We start from the raw sequence: 24,307 nt of genomic DNA, 5'->3' as shown, positions 1-24,307 counted from the left end.
GAACGAACTCGACCCATTTTTGAAGCGGATGGTGACTACCGACGGAAAATGGATCACATACCACAATATCAAGCGAAAACGGTCGTGGTCGAAGGCCGGTGAATCGTCCCAAATAGTGGCCAAGTCGGGATTGACGACCAGGAAGGTTTTGCTGTGTGACTAGTGGGTTGGAAGGGAATCCACTATGAGCTGTTCCCATATAGCCAGACGCCTAATTCTACCATATGCTGTGAACAACTGGACCGCCTGAAGCAGGCGATCGACCTGAATTGGTCAACAGGAAGAGTGTAATGTTCCACCAGGACAATGCCAGACCACACACTTCGTTGATGACTCGTCAGAAGCTACGGGGGCTGGGATGGGAGGTTTTATCGCATCCACCTGTTCCTGTCTATGGCGAACGCCCTTGTTGGTGGAAAGTTGAACTCAAAAGAGGCTTGTGAAAAGTGGCTGTCCGATTTCTTCGCATATAAGGAGGGTGGCTTGTACGAGGGGGATATTATAAAGTTGCCGTTTAGATAGAAACAGATTATTGAACGAAAATGCGGAAGGTAGATATTTGACAACCTAACATAGCGAATTTCTTCATCATCACTCATTTCTGAACAGCTGTAACTTTTCTTCAACTTACCCGAACTTCATATTTGGTTAAATAAAGCTTAAAATCTCACCTTTGCAACAATACAAGTATATGGTAGGATACAATGTGATTAGTAGCACTGAAGATTTACGACTGCAATTTTTCGACTAGATGAGCAGGTATCTTAGAGAAATCTGGTAATTTAGCAATCATTAACAAAATTGAATTGAAATCCTATATCGGTTCAGATTTTATAACCCAATAAACGAATTCTCGACTTTCTAATTGATGATAAATATTAAAAAAGGATGTATTTTAATGAAAATACTTTAATTTTTACAAAAAGTGAGTTTATCGAGTATTCAGCTGCAGCCGAATTAAGTGAATACCTGAGCTTTCCATTTCAAAATTTTGATTGTTAAACTCGCAAATCGATATTTAATTAAACTAAAACCAAAAAATAGGTTACTAACGCAGGTCGTTGCAACTATAATTTACTTTTTATACAAGTATACTGTACCCGAAAGTGACCCTCTCAAACTTGTTTATTTAAAATTTTTCATTATTGAAGCCGCAAATGGACATGCAATAAAATTTAAAATATTTGATGTAATTACAATTATCTGTTTATACACTTTTAATCTCTCTATAATTTTTGATATTTCGCTGACCAGCGGCATATCATTGAGCAGAAAAATACTCAACCCAACTTTTTGAAATGGGGATGTCATGGAAGTTTTGTTTGATCGGCTTAATAACACTGGTGATTTCAAGCTGTTTAGTAGATGCTTTTACAAAATTAACCAACATCGACTGCAAAGCGTTCGACAAACCTTTCGCCGATTTCAAGAGCTGTCGCCTGCATGTGCCGAAACGGGGAGAGATCGCATTATCCTTGCATGTCCGGCTCTTCCAGATACCAGTTAATAATGTCAGTGTAAGTGTTGGATTAATTTTGAGTGTAACGAGTGAAAATGTCATGATTTTCGTCATAGACCCTATAAAATATACTTGTAAATGAAACTTTTACAACTTTTACAATCTTCACGAAATTCCGCTTACTTATTTTCTTAGCAGTTTTATGTCGAAACTAACACTGTACTCTTTCCACTTCTCTCTTTACAGATAAATCTCTCATTTTTCAAGAAAGCCAGTGGTTACCGTCCATTTTTGTACAATGTTACCGCCGATTTTTGTGGTTTTATGGCGAACAAGAAACGTTATCCTTTTCTAAATATATTCTTTGACATCATTCTGAAGGACTCGAACATTAATCATACCTGTCCCTATAACGTACGTATGATAACGGAATTAATGGAAATGTTTAAATTTGTAATTTTTTTTCCTTACAGCATGACATAATCGTCAAAAATTTAGTATTGCGGGACGATATGTTCGGACGAATACCGGTCCCAGCAGGCGAATACATGTTTAAGCTAATGGTGGCCGCCTACAATGAATGGAAAGCTGATGTGAAGGCTTACTTCTCAATAAGACTAAATAAAAAAGAGCGTTAAAGTGGCATCCACTTTCGGCGAAATAATAAATGAAGTTTGAAGGCTGATCCAGAGATCACCACTTGGACTACTACCATATATGTAAATGCAATCCTCTGTGAATTCACAAAAATGTGACTCCTGTAATACGAAATAATAATTGAGTAAAAGCGCCTTGTGGCCGTTAAAAATTTGTTGAGGTGTTTAATTTCTATTCCCACCTGTTCGGTGCGATATCTGAAAGAGTGAGCTCCCAAGTGTCTCAATCACGTAAACGCGGGACAATTAAAAATGAGGTCCTGAAATATTTCACCTCGTCGTCTACTATACAGCTGCACAACCTTACGGCATGGACGCAGATAAGGTAAAATCGCTCTTTGTAGCCCAGCGAAACCCAGCTATCCAGTAGTAAAACACACGAGGAGAGGGCAACTCTGATAGCTGAGCTAAAGTGCCCTTTCTTGTCTGTTGAGCTGATTACGATTTCGCTGTGGCTTGGTACCCCTACTAGTCTTATCACAAAGTGTTTTGATGTTATTAATTAGAAGACTAGGCATTTCTTAAATAGCTCTGAGCGCACGTTTCCTGAGAAAGCTAGTATATTAGAGAGGATAGTCAGTTTTTTGAAGAAGGTTGCACTCCGGAATCTACGGCTATTTTAATGGCCGTAACAACGACTTGAAAAACACTGCAATAGTTCGTAAGTTGCTACCAATATACTCTTCCAACAACCTTTCCCTCAGGCCTTGACTCATCCGTAAAAAAGATTACTGCCCTGTTCACCAACGCCTTCCCACAGCTACAACTCCCGTGCAAGTATGTTTCTTTTTTAGGGTCCCCCACCATACAAAGACCCTAAAGAACCTAATGGGCTTAACTACTAACAAGGAGAACAGTATACAGACTGCAAATGGGTATCGCACTTTGGACCTCAATATAAAGGGTGATTTTTTAAGAGCTTGATAACTTTTTTTAAAAAAAAAACGCATAAAATTTGCAAAATCTCATCGGTTCTTTATTTGAAACGTTAGATTGGTTCATGACATTTACTTTTTGAAGATAATTTCATTTAAATGTTGACCGCGGCTGCGTCTTAGGTGGTCCATTCGGAAAGTCCAATTTTGGGCAACTTTTTCGAGCATTTCGGCCGGAATAGCCCGAATTTCTTCGGAAATGTTGTCTTCCAAAGCTGGAATAGTTGCTGGCTTATTTCTGTAGACTTTAGACTTGACGTAGCCCCACAAAAAATAGTCTAAAGGCGTTAAATCGCATGATCTTGGTGGCCAACTTACGGGTCCATTTCTTGAGATGAATTGTTGTCCGAAGTTTTCCCTCAAAATGGCCATAGAATCGCGAGCTGTGTGGCATGTAGCGCCATCTTGTTGAAACCACATGTCAACCAAGTTCAGTTCTTCCATTTTTGGCAACAAAAAGTTTGTTAGCATCGAACGATAGCGATCGCCATTCACCGTAACGTTGCGTCCAACAGCATCTTTGAAAAAATACGGTCCAATGATTCCACCAGCGTACAAACCACACCAAACAGTGCATTTTTCGGGATGCATGGGCAGTTCTTGAACGGCTTCTGGTTGCTCTTCACCCCAAATGCGGCAATTTTGCTTATTTACGTAGCCATTCAACCAGAAATGAGCCTCATCGCTGAACAAAATTTGTCGATAAAAAACATTTCGAACCGAACACTGATTTTGGTAATAAAATTCAATGATTTGCAAGCGTTGCTCGTTAGTAAGTCTATTCATGATGAAATGTCAAAGCATACTGAGCATCTTTCTCTTTGACACCATGTCTGAAATCCCACGTGATCTGTCAAATACTAATGCATGAAAATCCTAACCTCAAAAAAATCACCCGTTACTATATACACTCCCTGACTTGTTTATTTAATACTTTTTGTTATTGAGCCCGCAAATCGATATTTGATTAAAATAAAAATAAAGGATAGGCCAATTTGCTGCAATTGCAATTTACTTTTTATAGTCTTTTAATTTCCCTAAAATTTTTGATATTGCTTTCACAAACGAGATATAAATGAGCTGAAAAATACTCAACACAACTTGTTGAAATGGAGATCCCTTGGAAGTTCTGCTGGTTGGCGTTAGTATCTCTGATGGTTTTAAATCGTTTAGTAGATGCTTTTACAAAATTAACTAACATTAACTGTAAAACGCTAGACAAATCTTTTGCCGATTTCAAGAGTTGTCGCCTGCTTGTGCCAAAACGGGGAGAGATCGCATTATCCGTGCATGTCCGGCTCTTCCAGATACCAGTTAATAATATCAGTGTGAGTGTTGGATTAGTTTTGAGTGTTATGGGTTAAATTGCCGTGATTTTCGTCGCAGACCCTGTAATGTATACCAATATAAGTGATCGGCGTAACGAACTGAATGGATTATGTCATACCCGTCAGTCTGTATATAAGTGAAATAGAGTCCGTCAGTTTTTGAGATATCCACCTGCAATTTTGCGCATGTTTTTTTCTTCTGAAGAAGAACGATCTGAAAGAAAAGTTTGTATAGAAAATTGCGATACATTTTTTAGGACCGGTCTACTATAGCATATACTACATATATCGCTCATTTGCTGCAAGACCGGCATAATTCAAAAAACGTGATTTTGGAGTTAATGCTGCAGAATTGTTCGTTATATCATACTTCATGTTGAGTGAAAAATTCATATGAATACCTCTTATATGCTCCGCTTGAGAAGAGGTGTAAGGTTGGAGTCACCGTGTAAGGTTGTAGTAAGTTGAAAACTTTAAACGCGTTTTCTGGCGAATCGATTTTTTTGACTTATGCCGGTCTTGCAGCAAATGAGCGATATGTAGCTGTCATAAAATCTACAATTAAATTTTTATACCCTTTTATGCTATAAGATATGTTCCTGTGAATGGAATTATAGCTCTGGTGCAGTCAAAGTTCCTGTTTTTTAAATTTTTTTATTTACAAGAGTTATCGTATTAGTCCAAAATTATCATTATTGAGTATGTTACACTTTTATTATTCACATAATTATTATTTTTTTATTCGGACGATTGCCGGTGCCAGCGGGCGAATACGTGGTTAAGTCTATGGTGAGCGCTTACAACGAATGGAAAGCTGATACTTCTCAATAAGACTCAATAAAAGAACGTTAAAATGGCGTACACTCAATTCCAATATGATAAAATAGATAAATTGCTATGCGATTAAATAGTAAATGAAGCACAAATATAACAGATAAGGAAGAACAGAATTCGGCTACAGCCAAACATTGTTACTCACGAAATTTACAAAATTTATTAAATTGGAAAATTGGGTTGGAGCTTGAAAATTGAAAAATGGTACTACTGATCATTTATACATATATATATACTTTATAGGGTCTCCGACCTTTTCTTCTGGGTGTTATAAACATCGTGACAAACTTAATATACTCTGTTCAGGTTATAAAGATGGCCACTTAATTTGATAAAGTTCAGTTTCACCGATATTTTCGGTATAAATGGTCGCAATTCGGTCCTCCCATTTATACCGAAAATATCGGTGAAACTGAACTTTATCAAATTAAGTGGCCATTTTGAAATAAAACATACATTCTATGCACTATTTGAGCACATATTTTGTACAATATCTTTATTTATGCGCGATTTATATAAAAACTCGATTGGAGTTGGTTTTTGTGTTACATGGGAAGTAGGTTATCTTATATACAAACTTTGACGTAAGGATGACCAGCAGGTGTAGTCAGTTTGATATAACTTCAGTATGTGAAATATACCATAGGCAATACATCTATTGGATGACGGGATCACACCCTCTTCTAAAAAAATTTCAAGGATAGAGGCGCTGTCTGCAATAACCATCCGAACCAATTTTAAATTTTGATTTGCAACTTAGTGACTTAGTTATTGTACTTTATATTTTTTTGAGTAACCAAAATTCGGATAGCTCTGTATCTACTTCAAAACGCAGTGAAGCTGACTCTATTTATAAGATTATGTCTTAATTAGAAAAGTATTATCTATCTAAATATGGTTTCCAAACAAACAATGTTTAAATCGGATCAGAAACATATGTCGCTCCAGGTCTTATAGAAAAAAAAAATGAATTTAAAAAGATATAAAAAAAATTTAAAAATTAAAATTGAAATTTAATTTAAAAAAATTTAGAAATTAAAAAAATTAAAAAAAACTTTATTTGAAAAAAAACTTAAAAATTAAAATTAAAATTAAATTTTTTATCCCAAACATTTTATAGAAAAATATTTGCAACCCTCGACCGATATATACGATAATAACCCAAGTGAGACTCTTTTACAAATTGAAAGGATAGCAAAACTTCGACTGCACCTGAACGTGGCAATCCCTTACTCATCTATTTTATATTTTTCATTATTGAAGCCGCAAATCGACCTGAAATGAAGCTAAAAATAAATAATTGGCCAATTTGAGGCAATTATAATTAACTCTTCACATGCTTTTAATTTCTTTAAAATTTTTAAAATTTCCCTGACAAGCGACATATAATTGAGTAGAAAAATACTCGGCAAAACTTGTGATAATGGAGATCCCCTGGAAGTTTCGTTGGCTCGCGTTCATATATCTCTTAATTTCTAGCTGCTTAGTAGATACTTTTACCAAATTAACCAACATCGACTGCAAAGCGTTCGACAAACCTTTCGCCGATTTCAAGAGTTGTCGCCTGCATGTGCCAAAACGGGGAGAGATCGCATTATCCTTGCATGTGCGGCTCTTCCAGATACCAGTTAATAATGTCAGTGTAAGTGTTGTGTTAATTTTGAGTGTTATGGATTAAAGTATCCTAATTTTTCCTTTTCTACTGAAGCTAACAAAAACAGAGTGATGAATAGTATTCAAATTATTTGGTTTTTATTCGCAATTTCGTGCCCACACTATTTTGATACAAAACATCATTTTTAGATACATTTCAATATTCATCAACTCGATCATACGACATTTTTGGTCTTTTTTCTTTGCAGATAAACGTTTCGTTTTTCAAGAAAGCCAGTGGTTACCGCCCCTTTTTGTATAATATTTCAGCTAATTTTTGTGAAGTTATGGCGAACAAGAAACGTTTTCCTTTTCTAAATATATTCTTTGACATTATAGGGAAGGACTCGAACATTAATCACACTTGTCCTTACAACGTATGTATGATAACGGAATTAATGGAAATAATAAAATTTGTAATTTTCTTGCTTTCCAGCATGACATAATCGTCAGAAATTTAATATTGCGGGACGATATGTTCGGGCGATTGCCGGTGCCAGCGGGGGAGTATATGATTAAGTTAATGGTGGCCGCCTATAACGAATGGAAAGCTGATGTGAAGGCGTACTTCTCAATAAGGCTCAATAAATAAGAGCGTTAAAGCGACGTCCACTTAATTCCAATAAGTCGAAATAGATAAATTGCTATACGATTAAATAGTAAATGAAATTAAGAAGTTAATTATAGTATATTAAAGCATATATTGAACTAGGAATTTGAATTCGAACCGGAAACTTAAAAATTACTAACGGGGTTTCCAATAGAGACGTTACAAAAATAGACTGATAGGGACAGCAAACGACGCCCTTTTTTCTCGCTCTTTTGACATTTTTCGTCAGTAGCGTTTGTCATTTCAACAATACGAACCAACAACAAGTCGAAATTATTAAAATTTACTACCGAAATTTGAAGTAAGTCGAACTGAAATATATTTTTTGGTTGTTAATTCTTATTAATAACATGTTATATGACTGTAAGTGATATAAAATATATTAAAAATTACTGTTAAACAAAATTCTTTTGCACATTACTTATTTTTTTTACAATGCAGTTATTTTGAGTGCTTTCAGGCAATTTAGGTATGAAGGTACTAAGCTCATGTCTTTCTAATATTAAACTAACCAGACCGTGATGCTTGTTTTACTGAGCTACCAGTCGTAAGAAACGTATAAATATAAATAAAAACAAACAAGTAAGGAAAGGCTAAGTTCGGGTGTCACCGAACATTTTATACTCTCGCATGATAAGGTGATAATCGAGATTTCATTATCCGTCATTTACATATTTTTGTATCTTGGTTCCTAATGTATATATTGTACTATACAGAGAAGGCATCAGATGGATTTCAAAATAACGTTATTTTGGAAGAAGGCGTGGTTGTGAACCGATTTCACCCATATTCCGTACATGTCATCAGGGTGTTAAAAAAATATTATAAACCGAGTTTCACTGAAATCGGTAGAGTAGTTCCTGAGATATGGTTTTTGGTCCATAAGTGGGCGACGCCACGCCCATTTTCAATTTTTAAAAAAAGCCTGGGTACAGCTTCCTTCTGCCATTCCTTCCGTAAAATTTAGTGTTTCTGACGTTTTTTGTTAGTCGGTTAACGCACTTTTAGTGATTTTCAACATAACCTTTGTATGGGAGGTGGGCGTGGTTATTATCCGATTTCTTCCATTTTTAAACTGTATATGGAAATGCCGGAAGGAAACGACTCTATAGAGTTTGGTTGACATAGCTATAGTAGTTTCCGAGATATGTACAAAAAACTTAATAGGGGGCGGGGCCACGCCCACTTTTCCAAAAAAATTACTTCCAAATATGCTCCTCCCTAATGTGATCCTTTGTGCCAAATTTCACTTTAATATCTTTATTTATGGCTTAGTTATGACACTTTATAGGTTTTCGGTTTCCGCCATTTTGTGGGCGTGGTAGTGGGCCGATTTTGCCCATCTTCGAACTTAACCTTCTTATGGAGTCAAGAAATACGTGTACCAAGTTTCATCATGATATCTCAATTTTTACTCAAGTTACAGCTTGCACGGACGGACGGACGGACGGACGGACGGACAGACAGACATCCGGATTTCAACTCTACTCGTCACCCTGATCACTTTGGTATATATAACCCTATATCTAACTCTTTTAGTTTTAGGACTTACAAACAACCGTTATGTGAACAAAACTATAATACTCTCTTTAGCAACTTTGTTGCGAGAGTATAAAAAGAAAGAGAAGACAAAAGTTACAAAAACAACAACGGACAAGGAAAACGCAGAACCCAGGAGTCTGGCGCGTCAACGCCATTGAACGCTACAAAGGGAGACACCAAACGAACACCAGGAGCTTGAGGGCAGCTCTTTTCGACGAATACACCAAGCATGATGAGCTTCCCTTAACTTTTTAAGGCGCAGTCAAAAAAGAGGTGACAAAAGGTTGTGATGGGATAAGTCCCAACTTCCATTTCTCAAATCGCAGCAATCGGAGAGTAGTGGCTCTGGGCAAAACTGTTCAAGTAGGGGAGTCTAAAAATATAAGTAGGTTTCAGCGTCCCGATGAGACCCGGCATGAGTAGAATCAGTGTAAACTTTACTTCAGGTACCTGAGAGATGGTAAATCGCCCAACCCACCTTACACTGGACAGAAACTGACAATGACCGTACTCTGGCCCAGCATATATAATACAATATAAGACCGTGTGAGATTCTTTCACAAATTATAGAGTTGTCAAAACTTCGGCTGTACTCGAAAGTAGATTCCCTTACTTAATATTTTTAAACTGTTCATTATTAAACCCGCAAATCGATATGTTATGACAAATAAATAATAGACAATTTGATGCATTTATAATCTACTTTTCGTATGCTTTTAATTTCTCTATAAAATTTCCATATTTCTATCACAAATGGCATATAATTGAGCAGCAAAACACTCATCAAAACTTGTTGAAATGGTGATCCCTAAGAAGTTTTGTTGGCTCGCGTTTATATATCTATTAATTTTAAGTGGTCTTGTTGATACTTTTACAAAATTAACCAACATCAATTGCAAAACGTTGGATAAGCCTTTCGCCGATTTCAAGAGTTGTCGCCTGCATGTGCCGAAACGAGGAGAGATCGCATTATCCTTGCATGTGCGGCTCTTCCAGATACCAGTTAATAATGTCAGTGTAAGTGATTGAGTATTTTCGAGTGTTACGGGACAAAGTGTCGTGATTTTTCCCTTTCTACTGAAGCTCGCTAAAGCAGAGTGAGCAATAATATTTAATTTTTTTGGTTTTTATTCGCAATCTTGTGCTTAAAGTATTTTGTTAAAACGAAGTTATGTAACTTTAGCTATATTTCATTATTAATCAACTCAAACATTTGTTCTCATCTCTTTCTACAGGTAAACCTTGCATTTTTCAAGAAAGTCAGTGGTTACCGCCCCTTTTTATACAATGTTAGCGTCGATTTTTGTAGTTTTATGGCGAACAAGAAACGTTTTCCTTTTCCAAATATTTTCTATAGCCTTTTTAAGAAGGACTCTAACATTAACCACACCTGCCCCTACAACGTACGTATAATAACGGTATTAATGAAAATGGTAAAACTTGAAACTTTTTTACCTTACAGCATGATATAATTGTTAAAAATCTGGTTTTGCGTGACGAAATGTTCGGACGATTGCCGGTGCCAGCGGGAGAGTATTTGTTCAAATTAATGGTGGGCGCCTACAACGAATGGAAAGCTGAAGTGAAGGCTTACTTCACAATAAAACTCAATAAAGAGGAGCGTTAAAGCGACGTCCACTTAATTCCGATATGATAAAATATATAAATTGTCATGTGATGAAGTAGTAAATGAAGAATGATGGCTGATCCAGAGGTAACAGAGGGCTGCATATAAATATAACTCCTATAATTCGAACCAATAAATTTCTAAAACGCCTTCTGGCCGATAAAAATTTGCTCAGGCGTTTAATTACTATTTCCACTTGTTCTGTGGGATATCTGAAAGTGTGAGTTAACAGGGTTAAGCATTCCTCAACCGGCTCTGAACGCACGATTTGTGAGATCAAGGCTAGTATCGCCGCCCTGTTTTAGAGTGGTGAATCTACAGCTACCTTTATGGCCGCAACCTCGGCTTGAAAACATTGCAATAGTCAAGAAATTTAAAGTTAATGACAATTTATTCCTCCATCAAACTTTCCCTCAAGCTTTGACTCACTCGTAAAGAAGCTTACTGCCCCTCTTCACCAACGGTATCTACCACCCACAACTCCCTCGCAGGTATGTGAATGAAAATAAAGCCACCAGAGTTCGGCTTGGCGACTCCTGATCCAAAAGATCTGGTATATGTCTAGATTCCTTGATTCGCGGGCGTACTCCTTCTACCCATATACCATATATGGGCAATATTGCAAAATGGCATTGAGTGTCTTGGTTGAAGTGAATCTTTGAACATCACACATGCTGATGGTCTTTTCTAGTGTCAGCCACCACACAAAGGCCCAATAGAACATAATGGGCTTGACTATGGTATCGAAGAGTCGGAAAATTACTTTCGGTGAGAGACACCTCCGTACCAGTATATACGATATAAGACCATGTGAGATTCTTTCACATATTGTAGAGTTATCAAAACTTCGACTATACCCGAAAGTGGCTTTCCCAACATATTTATTTTGAATTTTTCATTATTTAACACGCAAATCCAAATGAAATAAAACTAATTTTTAGCTTACGGGTTGAAGTGCCATGATTTTTCACTTGTTTTGATAAAAAAAAGTCAATTTGTCAATATGTCAGTATTCACCATAGCTATCATCCCATATTTGACCATATTCTATATTATTTTACAGGTAAACCTGTCGTTTTCAAAAAAGCCAGTGGTTACCGTCCATTTTTGTATAATGTTTCCCTCGATTTTTGTGGTTTTATGGCCAACAAGAAGCGTTATCCTTTTTTCAATATATTCCATGGTGCCTTTCAGACAAATTCCAACGTTAACCATACCTGTCCCTACAACATACTTATGATATTTTTTTGATAATTTTTTTTCCTTACAGCACGACATAATCATTCAAAATCGAATATTGCGGGACGATATGTTCGGGCGATTGCCGGTGCCAGCGGGAGAGTATATGACTAAGTTGATGATAGGCGCCTACAACGAATGGAAGGCTGATGTGAAGGTTTACTTCTCAATTAAACTCAATAAAGAGTAGCGTTTAGGTGAGGAATTGATTTTGCAATATTTTATTTATTGCATTTGCTTTAATAAATACATTTTTTAAATGGCAACCTTAATGAAAGCTTGAACCTAATTGAAATTTAAATGTAATAAAATTGCTCGGGGTGCAAAAAGGCGTCTGTCCCTTCGCTTTGAGTGAATTGAATCTGTAATACGGGCGGTAGTCAGGTCAGTTATTATATTACATCTTTTAGTGGAAACCTTTTTTATGTTTCATTTGCTGACAAGTCTGGAATCAAAGCATACAGACGCGCGGGTGGTGAGTAAATTTACTGTGTTTTTTTTTGTTTTTTGCATATGTATAAAACCCATAGAATTCTAAAACAAATGGAAAATAAGTTTTTTTTTTTTAATTCTAAATATTCGTTGTTTTAGGCTCTCCCTCTAATTGTGCCCATCAGTGTTCTAGCAATGAAACGCACTGGATTGGACACATGAGCTTACCGGTTACACATATTGGCCAAATCTGACCTTCGTCTTATGCGTAACATTGTAATGACACCTATTTCATAGAAGTGGCTGGAATAAAACATTGCCTTTATGTTATTTAGGCCCATAAAAATTTCACAAAAAGTTGACTTGTCGAAAAGTCTTAAAAACACTGGAATCAAATACCAGTGGAAAAGAAAATGTACTCTTGAGTATTACTGATAAAAAACCGCGATTTTTGCTGTCCTCCAAAATAGTCCGACACAGAACGCAATCGGTCTTCTTTTCAGGCAATCTAATGAATTTTTTGTTCATGAGTTCATAGGTTGAAAAAGGTAATGGCTTTTCAATTCGGTCAAACAATTTAATGAAAAATAAGAAAAGCGTAATTAATTTTAAATCATATCACGCTTCAGCTATTCTGTCATGGTGAAAAAACAATAAAATTGGTAACGCCAAAGATATTTCATCACATTTGGGCACTCCGAAATGCAGGCCGCTGCTAAATTTTATTACTTTGCGTTAATAAATTGTGTACTCTTGTCCAATCCGGTTCATACAGGTACAAAATTCACTAATATAAGGTGCAACAGTTTCGACAAGAAATTCGCAGATTTCGATAAATGTAGACTAAGTGTTCCGAACCGTGGCGTGATCGCTCTAAGCGTGCATGTAAAAGTTTTCCAAGTACCGGTGACTAATATCAGTGTAAGTAATATATTCAAAGGAACACCTGATTCCTTTCTTGCTGCTTCGTAAAAACATTGATTTCCGCTACATTTCTGTATTCCTTCTTCTAAAATGCTGCCACTTCATTCCTTCCAGATAAACCTCGCTTTGTTCAAGAAAGCCACAGGTTTCCGTCCTTTCTTGTATAATGTTACCGTCGATTTTTGTGATTTTATGGCGAACAAGAAGCGTTATCCTTTTGTCAATATATTCGTGAATATTTTTATCAAGCAATCGAACATTAATCACACTTGCCCTTTCAATGTACTTATTGTGGTCACTTGCACCGAAACCAAATTTATAAATTTGTTATTCCTTGCAGCATGACTTAATCGTCAAAAATTTAATATTAAGCGACGATATGTTAGGCCGAATGCCGGTGCCAGAGGGCGAATACCTGTTTAAGTTAATGGTGGCCGCCTACAATGATTGGAAAGCTGACGTGGGGGTCTACTTCAACAAAGAGTGACATTAAAGTAATATTTGATCCTGGAAGGTGAAAATAAGCAATTATTGAATTAATATTCTATGTTAATAATATTCTATAGTATAATTATTGTTTATATCGCACTCAAAATTTAAGTTTACTCACTCCAACTTAATATTTTTCGTAAAAATGTCTGTACTTTGGAATAGTTTTGAACTTCTAAATATTGTGTAAGTAAATATTTCAAAAAAGTTGCAAGCCAACTAAAGAACATTTCGAAATAAACCTTAATTATAGGTAAGTATTCACTAAGTATCGAACGGAGGTCCGGTCCGAAAATGGAAGAAATGATATCGGTCACCATAGGAGAATGTAAGATTATTTCACATCTACAGTTGAAGTACCTTGGTGTAATAGTACACTTAAGACTCAAATTCACAAGTACTTGGAAAACATGGCATGTAAATCAAATAAAATATTTAATGATCCAGGCGACGATATTTAAAAGCTAAAGTAATGAGTAATGAGTTATACTGTAAGCGGCTCCAATATGGATGCGGACAGTGGTCCCGTGAGAGGGACATTAGATGGGAGGAGGTAAGGTTTAGCGGATTAAAGTCCGGCTCTCCGACTTTCGTTAATTCCTCCCACTATAAAAAAAAAATTTGGTTAATTGAAATCAATCTTCTAGGCTGACTTGTAAGGAATAAAGACAGAGTTTGGAATTTCATGAGCTTTTCAGGGAGTATTTGCCATCACAAAGCATTGCCAGAATCTTGATTCTAAACCTAACCTAACTTAAAGTATTTTACGTCATTATTGCATAGTAACATCAAATACATATATGAATGTAAGTGAGCCTGCCTCTTATCACTTTAATTGTTTAATGTATAATTACAGCTCTTAACTATTAGTGCGAGTCAAGCGGAAAAAGTTAAAAATATCATGAATTAGCAATAATAACAAAAAAAGAACATAAAATTAGACCCACTACAAATTAGCTCAACTATAAAAGTAATAACACAGTGGGGGCAATAGAGCGAACGATCGCAAATATACATATGTATTTATATGATGCACATAAGAATCTATATATATGTATGTGTATGTATGTATGTATGCATCTTGGATGCTTCCATGTAAGTACAGTAAAACCAGATTAAAACAACTGTAGACATCACGCTAAATGTAGGCGAAAAATTATAAAATCTAAAAAGAAATCGCACACATTAAGAGTCACATAGAGAGCAATTCCAAAATTCTCTCTGACCTCGGCTGCGTCCCTAACAATTTGAAGCACTCCTAGAGTCATTTTTTCTGCGCACATACCTCCGAGAGATAAGTGAGTGAGCATTACTCACTAGAGCAGAAGTTTTTCACGGTTGGACCGAAGCTCAAGGTGTTCTGTCGGAAGTTGCCAATTAACGCTTGCTTCAAGCTACCAGGCCACTGTAGTGCTTTTCAAGCAAAAGTGGCAGCTATCAAGGTAGCAGCAAATGTACTTTTCCGAATGGTGGTTTCTTTTAGTGAGGGAGTAGTCAAGCTAGTTGCGTATTAGACTTGTCTGTCTTTGCCTTTATTATTTTTCAAAATTAATATAATACCTTTTTTGCAAAAAGATTTGCCTAAAATAAAATCGAACTTCTATAATCTATCCGATAAGAAATATTTTTGAATGTTTCAAAAGCTTTTTGCTCGTCTCCGAGCTTTTTTCATTTCTTGAATTTGTTTCTTTCGAAATTTTTGAAGTAAAAATACTAGTTTTCGAAAACTTTAAACTGAAAGGAATAGATTTTACATTGTGCATTTAAGAAATCTTTCCCATGTTAAATTTTTTTCTATTTTCGAAATTATTATTATAATTTCTTAACAACTTTCCCCGAAAAACATAAAATTTTCAAGGTAAACCTGAAAGTACATATTATTTAAAGACATGAAATTTTGTTCGTTTTAAATAATTTTTCCACATTCAAATTTTTATTAATCATTTTTTTTCAATTTTTGGTTTTCGAATTAAAATATTTTGGATTTAATATCTTTTCGTAATTAATATTTCTTTCGAAATTGATATATTTTTATGTATTAATATTTTTTCGATATTTTTCGATATTAAAGAATTTTTCGAAATCTATTTTTTTCGTATTTTTTCTTATTTAATATTTTTCGAAATTAATAAATTTTTCAAAATTAATATTTCTTTCGAATTTATTTTGTCTTATTTAATATTTTAGGAAATCAATTTCATTCGAAATTAATATTTTTTCGTGATTAATATTTCTTTCGAAATTGATATATTTTTATGCATTAATATTTTTCGAAATCTATTTCTTTCGAATTTTTTTTTTTTTTTATTTAATATTTTAGGAAATCAATTTTATTCGAAATTAATATTTTTCGTAGTTTTCGAAATCCATTTTTTTCGTATTTTTTTCTTATTTAATATTTTAGGAAATCAATTTTATTCGAAATTAATATTTTTCGTAATTAATATTTCTTTCGAAATAATGTTTTTTCGAAGCTTTTATTTTTCAAATTTAATTTTTTTCGGAATTACTATATTTTTCGAAATTTATGATTCTTTCGAATTTATTTTTTTCTTATTTAATAATTTAGGAAATCAATTTTATTCGAAATTAATATTTTTTCGTAATTAATATTTCTTTCGAAATTGATATATTTTTATGCATTAATATTTTTCGAAATCCATTTTTTTCGTATTTTTTTCTTATTTAATATTTTGGGAAATCAATTTTATTCGAAATTAATATTTTTCGTAATTAATATTTCTTTCGAAATTATTTTTTTTTCGAAGCATTTATTTTTCAAATTTCATTTTTTAGGAAATACTATATTTTTCGAAATAAATGGTTCTTTCGAATTTATTTTTTTCTTATTTAATATTTTTCGAAATCAAATTTATTCGAAATTAACATTTTGTCGAAAGTAATATGTTTTCGTAATTAATATTAATTTCGAAATCAATTTTTTTCGAAATCAATATTTTTCGAAATTAATTTCCTTTTGAAATTATCACTTTTCGAAATTAATTTTTCTTTTATGTATTTAGTTCATTGAAAATTGTATACGTATATATTTTCGAGGCGTCACTGTATTATGTAAACAAATCGAGATTAGCTGCACTCAATGAAAACTCTATGAAATAAGCACGTAAACAAACGCGGCAATTATTGCAAACTATTGCCAATGCAATGCACGGCAATAAACTGCAATATTTGTAAATATATATCAACCCATGTATGTATGTAGTATGTCTGTATGCACTTGCTGCATTATAAGTATGTATTGCGAATCTATTTGCAGTAGCCAGTAGGCAACAGGCGCCAACAATAGCAAAATAGCAATAGAAGCGCATGTTTGTTTGTATGTGCGGTTGTATGTTAGTGTGGCAGTGCAAATGGGGGCCAGCGGCCAATGTGTTAGCATAATATTGAGGCGCCAGCTGCACATCATGCAACGGAGCAGTGAAATGCGCTTATCAGCGTTAAGCGCACTTGCACTTTTCGAGCGCTGATAGAGAAAATATGCAGTCTTGTTTTTGCTATTATTATTGTTGTTATTCTTAAACTTATTATACTTGTTGTTATTGGTATTTTTGTTGTTTTTGCTATTTTTTGTTGTTAGAATTATGTCTATTGACGCGCGTAGGCGCTTGCTGCTTGTTACAAAAAAAAATAAAATAAAATAAAATTTAATATTTTTTTCTTTCTTGATGACAGCACTGACTCATTCGTCGTCATAACAGCGGCTGATTGTGTTGTGCCGGCGGTTGTTGAGTTGGAATTTGCAGTCACTCATTTTGCGGTCAAGTCTCAGCGATAATAAAGCATTTTAGTCATTTGCTGTTGCTTTAGCTTACTTCTTGTTGTTGTTGTTGATTGTGTTGTTGTTATTTGTGTTGTTGCCTTAGTTTCTTGGTGACTTCAGCGGCCAGCTGCATGCTTTTGATTTCAGTTCACAGCACTTGTTGTGACTAGTTTGCAGCAAATTCAAATAAAGTATTTATAAAAGCTTGTGTGTGTGCGTGTGTGTGTGCGTGTATGAAGAAATTCTCTTATGGTTTTACATGCGAAAACAAGTGCGTAACACAATGACCGCAGCTGTTCGACCGCATTTTCTTGGCACTTGCAGACAAGCGCACACACAAATAAATATTTAAATATTTCACACACGTTCACATACACACACATACATACATATGTACATATGCGTTTTATAATTTTTCGCAAGCACTCGCTATTTCGCTAAAATATATTCTTTAAGCCGCTTTTATTTGCCACACAATTGACTTATATTCGATTTCAATTCATATTAAGTATTAGTTAATGTTTGCTGGTGCGTATGTGTGTGTGTGTGCGTAAAGCAAATCGCATTCGTTATTTGTTTGCGATCGCGTCATGAATGAAATCAACATTGAAAGCAAGTTGAGCTTAAGCAGCAACAACAAACACATAGCACTTTATATCACACACAAATACATACACATACACACAGGCATATTCATATATGCATATATATATGTGTATATAATATATATGTATGTATATTGACATATCAAAGTCGAGTTCCATTTGCGTTTGCGCACCTGATCAAACTTTGCTCAGCCGGATGGTCAAGCAAGCGTGAAAAGTATTTTTATTTATTTGTCAAACAACAATAAGCGTATTCATTACCCTGCTACACATTAGCGCGCACATATACATACTTATATAATATATATTTACGCAAGCATTATTGCTGCTTTACGCTCAGTTGCACTTTTTGTTGTTACTGATTTGCTATTTTGTCCAGCTTGTTTGCTTCGACTGATTGCTGAAAAGCTGAATTGTCCACTTTGTCAATATATAATACATAAGTATATACTTGCATATATGTATGTATGCATATACCAATGTACACTAAAATTTTTATGTATTTTACATATGTACATATGTACTATATATCTAAAACTGAATACGTTTGCATCTTAGATCTTAAAAAATTTCCAAAAAAAAATATTTGAAAAACCCGCTAGATGCCGCTCGTGTCGAAATAGAATCGAAATCCGTTATTATAGTCAGTTATGACGCTCATTTAAACTATTTAGTATTTTTGCGACTTCTACTCGACATAATTTTGACACCATTGTAGCACTAACACGCCTCATACCCAAAACAGTAACCAAAATGTGTTCATCAAACATGTCACGAACCTGAAGAAAAGTTTATACTAATTTAGGAAAACATTTTTTTATCAAGTCCGGGTCAAATTTGATCAAAGTATTCACTAAAAAAGTCAAATCAAGTACAAAACTAATGCAAATATTTATCAACTAGTTGATGATGGCGTCGAATTTTAACCAAAAATCAGCGTTTTAATCCCATATTGTTCATATCAAGGCTTTAGTTTATTTAAGATAGAGAGTTCATCAGTGAATATATTTACTTTGTAAAAACCTTTGTTGTTAATTATTTTAGAAAATGACTCATTAAAATATTAGTCATTATATGAGCAATGTTTTTCGGTTATGTCGAATCGACCCTCACAGTTTCACTAACTAGAGCTTTATTTATTTTTAGATCTCTAACGTACAAAGTTTGGTCTTTGCTACGCCTAACAATTACTAAACGGCATAAGCTCACGAACTGGAAGGTTTCATACTATTTCTAAGCTTCTGTCATTGATTTCTCGCTAGAGATCGCTTTTTAGGCACTGGCAAATGCATAGTGCAATAAAAAATTTATTAATGTTATTGTTGTAACGGCTACTTAATTCCCGATAAGACGGTAAGGATTAGGTAAGTTGTCATCGTGGTCATCGAAAGGTAGCTCCAGGTAACGTGTTGCTTCGACGTGGTCGGACCATAGGGAGAGGTGTGTCAGTTGTGTAAGGTTAGCAAAGCATGCAAGAAGGTGGTTAGTGTCTTGAGGTGAGTCGTTGCACGCTGGATATGCTTGTATAATTGATATGTTAGCTTCCATTCTGGATAATTAGGAGTTTAACCTGCTACAGTATCCAGAATGAAACTGCGATTCTCGCGGCAACTCGAGCTCGTCGTCTGCAATGGGTGGTGGTCTGACACCAAGTACGCTATACACTGAGAGATGTTAATGGCTCCACTGTGAATGACAAACAGTGCATGTCTGAACTTTGTTGCCAATTGCCTTGTACGTTTCTAACAAAATTTGTTTGTTTTTTCGTCATGTGCCGGTTAGCGACTTGAAGATTTTATTGCGGGTCTGTACTTGGGCAGTAATCCGGTCGTGTAAGGAGTGAAGGAGCACAGGCTATCGAATGTCACACCTAAAATCTTAGGGTTATTGACAGTTGGAGTGCTAGGTTTCGTGCACCGAGGAAGTGAGAAAGGTCGGAGAAATAGCCGTTTACGGTCGGCTATTGTCAACGACTCCATTGCTCAACGTCATTATCGTACGATTATCATCATACGAGTTGATAGAAATGCCCTCTGGTGGTTGAGGAAGTTTCGAGTTGTACAAGTTAAACAGGGGAGAGGACACCACCCTGCGGGACCCTCTATTTCATTTTTCTCAATTTAAAGTATTTTCAGGCAGTTCATAGTCCAACTCTTCAGCCCTGAAGGGAGCATAGATTTTTCGATGTTCTTAAGTAGCGTTGTGTGATTGACTGTGTCAAAGGCTTTTGACAAGTCCAACGTTACCAGCATCGTCTTTTCGCAGGGTGGTTTTTGGCTGAGTTGATCTGGGTGGTGGTACTGTGCACTTTACGGAAGCCATGCTGGTGATTTGCTAGACTCAGATGCGTGAAGGTCGTGAGTGGCAAGGGCTCAAGTGTATTTACTACTAGGGAGAGGAGACCTAACGGACGAAAGGACTCCCATTTGTTGGCGGGTTTCATTTTAATCCCATCAGAGCCAATGGAATCGGACGATTTTGCCTCGTTGTGACACTTTTTCTACAGCAGAAGTGATCTCATATGGGTTTAATATCTATTTCTAATACAGATTTCTAACCCAACGACGAATTTAGCCCCTCACCTATCTGGTCGAAATAAATTCTCCGATAAAACAACTTTTAATTTTTTTGAAAATTTTCCCCACGCGAGCAATTTTAACTACCTTACCTTGATGGTGAGCAGTGAACTACGATTTATACAACAACAAAAGAACCAGAGAAATAGTGTTGAAGTTTTCAATTATTAAGTTGTCAACTTAAAAATATTAAAATTGACCGTCGTATATTTGTAATGAAATGAAAAATAAAACAAAAAAATCTGGTAAATATTGTATGAGCTTTTATTTAAACAAGCACGCACTCGAGACCATGAGACTATCAAAGTGGTGAGATGAGTTTAGAAGCGCCCGAAGCGGATATGCAAAGCAAATAGATTTTAGGCATGCAAAGTAGAAGTGATATATACATACATACATATATGTATGTGCAATTATGTATCCATACATTTATGTATGTACATATATCTGTCTCCACCTTTAAAAGTCCACGCAAGCCAACATGTGGGCATGCAGGTTTGTGTTCTATCAATCCATTTAACACCATTGGCGCATGCTGTCTGTTGTCTGCCACATCTACTCACACATATGCACATATGTATGTATGTGGCCATAGACAAATGCTCGTGGCGAATCCAAGCGAGCTGGTGGCCGGAGCCACCGCGGCTCCTCGTTAAGATGCACAGAAATTGCAATTTATGATGACAGCAATGAGCCCCAGCGCCTCAGACCCAAGTACATACCTGCGTATGTGTGTGCGTGTACGTGTGCATGTGCACGTTAATGAGATTTTGCGGATTTTTATTTTTCATAATTTTGTTGTTTTTGCTAGCAGTTTTATTATTGCAATTTTCTTGAATTTGGCGCGTTGAAGCATTTAAAAGCGTATAAATATTCCTTAATTTTATTGGCGGCTCGTAGCTCGTGGTCGCTCGCTGGCAGCACCGGAAACTTTGCGCGCACCGTTTCGCATTTACTATTTACTACTGCTGTTATTATTATTATTGTATTTACATTATTATTATTGTGATTGTGATTGCACATTTTTATTGCTGTCTAATTACATAGTCAATGCAAACAGACGCACACATACATAGGCATACTCACTCATGTAAGTGCACGTGGCGACGCATTTTGACCCCAGCTGGGAAGCCGAGCGTGGTCGTGAGGGGCGTAGATTACTTTCGCTTTGCAAAGAACTTGTTATTTGTTTAAGTTTTATTAGTTCTGGTTTAGGCTTCTACTGTTAGCTCTAGAACTTTGAAAGCTTCTGCGAAAGCTTTCTGATCGTGACTTGAACTTGACGGTTCGAAAGCTCCTTGAAAAGCTTTCTGACATTCTTTATATATTTTAAGGATTTAAAAGCTCCCCTGAAGCTTTCTCTAACCTTGAATGGAAATTTTATAATAATTATATAGTCCTCTTTGCCCGAGCGTGATCATGAGGAAAGTAGTTTGTTTACGCTTTTAAAAAATCACTTGTTCTTTCGATTGTTTCTTCTATCTCTTACGCCATAACCCTGTCTGTCTGATCATGCTTTATAAACTTGAAAGCTTTAAAAGCTCTTTGGAACACTTTATCAATAAGCTTTATAAACTTGAACGCTTTTCAAGCTCCTCCGAAAGCTTTATTTAACTTTTTATCGAAATTACTTATATAATTAATAATTCTTTAGTCTTCTTTGTCCAAGTGAGGTCGTAAGAGCTTTGGAAAGAAATAGGAACTTGTTCTTTGCTTAAGCTTCTTCCTGTTCTTAAGCTTGAATGTTTCAAAAAAGCCTGCGAAAGCTTTCTGATTGTGAATTATAACTTGAGTGCTTTCAAAGATTTACGGAAAGCTTTCTACATTCAGCTTCAATATCCAAATTAACTTTGAATATTTATCCATTGGCTAATTCTCTTTTAAAAAAATAACTATTTCAAACACCGAAATCCTCAGCTGGAAGCTTATAGAATATTCACAAACTTTGTCATCCACCGAGACTTGCTTTAATGACATCTTTTGCAAGTTGCGGAAAAATGTTCACACATTAATGGTAGTTTGAGGAATCCAACCCAACAGGGCTACGCTTGTTCGGATATTACGAATGAATCAATCCAATTTTTAATACACTGTTCTGAACCATTATGAACCATCTACCAGTGAGAGCTTTCTGCGTCAACTTAAATTAATAGTAGTCAGAAACGGAAAGCTCTGAGCTATAAGAAATTAGAGCCAAAACTTCCCAACCGCTGATTTTCAAAAAAATTTTTCCACAACAACAGTTTCACCTTGTTTTAGGAGCTTCGTCTTTGAGATCATATTCGGCCTTTTCGTTGATTTGGCTCATTGGTTTCACAAAGAAGTGTTTGCATTTAGTGTTGTTGTAATGAATCCCGGTCACAGTTCCATGAGAAAGGGCTGTTTTCTTTCTAGGTGACGTTCGCTTCAACTCATATAGAACCCCCTTATAATCCTCAGGATTGCATGCAGTTTAGATAAAGCTGCTTGAGTCACTCCTAGAAGTTCTGTGAGCTAATTTTCCGTGCGGCAGCAATTTTTAACGAATAAAGTTTCTAGTTTTAGTTCCGTCAAATTTCTTTGAGCGTCCAGCACGTTCTTCGTCTCCCAATCATTGCTTCTAAATCATTCAGACCACGGTTGACACATTCGCTCAGCTGGCATAAACTTTCATCAACATACGATTACTTTCGGCTGAAGTTTTTTTCTTTTATATTTCTTATCAGCATCTATCGGCTTACTATGTGTACCTCGGCCGCGCAGTTTCCGATTCCAGCAGTTTCTTGTACTTCTTTGTAGTGGTTCGGTATGAACTTTTGAAATTTTTTATACTTACATATGTCTCTTCCTAGATGTGTCAATATCAGCTCTGTTCACCAAATCAAAATTTTCCTACTGGGTAGGTATGAGCGCTCATGCCAGAATATACCAAATATTAATGTTCATATTTTATATATTTATGTTTATACTTAAATAAATACACATATGTATGCGTGGATGTATGCAGGTGTGTGCCCATACACAGATCATTATGAATGGCGATAAATATCGGTTAGCCGGCTCGTGTTCAGCTGTTGCCGTTACGGTCTGACGCTGAGGCGAGATTTTACTCGTGTAAAATTGCTTGCAAACACCAACGAAATTTGCCAGCAAGCAACAAAAGCCGAATCTGGCTAAACCAACAACAAAAAAACTAAAAAATATATAAAAAAAAATATAAAAAAATCTTTAAAAAATATAATAAATATAAATGTTCCGTATAAATAAATGTGGCAGCAGAAAATGGTACCGCAATTTATTGACAGCAGTTTGAGCGCGCCTGGCGGTAGCAACGCGCAAACGGCAGCCGTGCATTATGAAAATTTGTTTGCAATAAATTTTTCAAAATTCACAACAACTACACATATGTGTTTTTGTTGTTTTTTAGGTGCAACAACGCACGTCGCAAGCATGTGCCACTCACATACATATAATATGCCAATAAGTGTGTGGCAGCAGGACGCGTGTAAGCCTATTGGACCAGTAGTGTTTGAGAACACCACACTAAACATTGTTGTTGTTGTTGTTCTTATAGAATTTATAACCGAAAATTGTGTTATGATCGCCTGCCATACGCGGCCGCCGTGCTTTATTGGCCA

General features: G+C 35.6%; 3 protein-coding genes across 4 annotated transcripts in view; 2 read left to right on the top strand and 1 right to left on the bottom strand.

The window, feature by feature from the left end:
- LOC105224421 (putative uncharacterized protein DDB_G0271606) overlaps positions 1 to 24,307 on the bottom strand; it is a 632,600-nt gene that overhangs the window by 304,860 nt on the left and 303,433 nt on the right. The window lies entirely within an intron of this gene.
- LOC125778985 (uncharacterized) overlaps positions 1 to 24,307 on the top strand; it is a 201,931-nt gene that overhangs the window by 1,696 nt on the left and 175,928 nt on the right. The window lies entirely within an intron of this gene.
- LOC125778988 (uncharacterized) lies at positions 1,261 to 11,387 on the top strand. 2 transcript variants are annotated; one of them, XM_049459104.1, is made up of 3 exons: positions 1,261 to 1,517; positions 10,253 to 10,420; positions 10,480 to 11,387. In XM_049459104.1, the coding sequence occupies exons 1-3, from the start codon at positions 1,299 to 1,301 to the stop codon at positions 10,642 to 10,644; spliced, it is 552 nt and encodes a 183-aa protein (XP_049315061.1). In that variant the 5' UTR covers positions 1,261 to 1,298; the 3' UTR covers positions 10,645 to 11,387. The 2 variants fall into 2 exon arrangements, with proteins under 2 accessions (XP_049315061.1, XP_049315060.1); XM_049459103.1 differs by lacking the exon at positions 1,261 to 1,517 and adding an exon at positions 9,556 to 10,034 and having other exon boundaries at positions 10,480 to 11,029.

Source organism: Bactrocera dorsalis, chromosome 5 (genome assembly GCF_023373825.1).
Source record: "Bactrocera dorsalis isolate Fly_Bdor chromosome 5, ASM2337382v1, whole genome shotgun sequence".
Classification (NCBI taxonomy): domain Eukaryota; kingdom Metazoa; phylum Arthropoda; class Insecta; order Diptera; family Tephritidae; genus Bactrocera; species Bactrocera dorsalis.
Note: the sequence above shows the minus strand (reverse complement) of the source record. Positions and strands in the feature narration are given on the sequence as shown.

Excerpts from the sequence above, each read along its gene's own strand:
- LOC125778988 (XM_049459104.1), top strand. The coding sequence starts at position 1,299 with ATGGGGATGTCATGGAAGTTTTGTTTGATCGGCTTAATAACACTGGTG. Across the intron at positions 1,518-10,252 it reads TACCAGTTAATAATGTCAGT|GTAAACCTTGCATTTTTCAA; the intron begins GTAAGTGTTGGA and ends CTCTTTCTACAG. Across the intron at positions 10,421-10,479 it reads ACCACACCTGCCCCTACAAC|CATGATATAATTGTTAAAAA; the intron begins GTACGTATAATA and ends TTTACCTTACAG.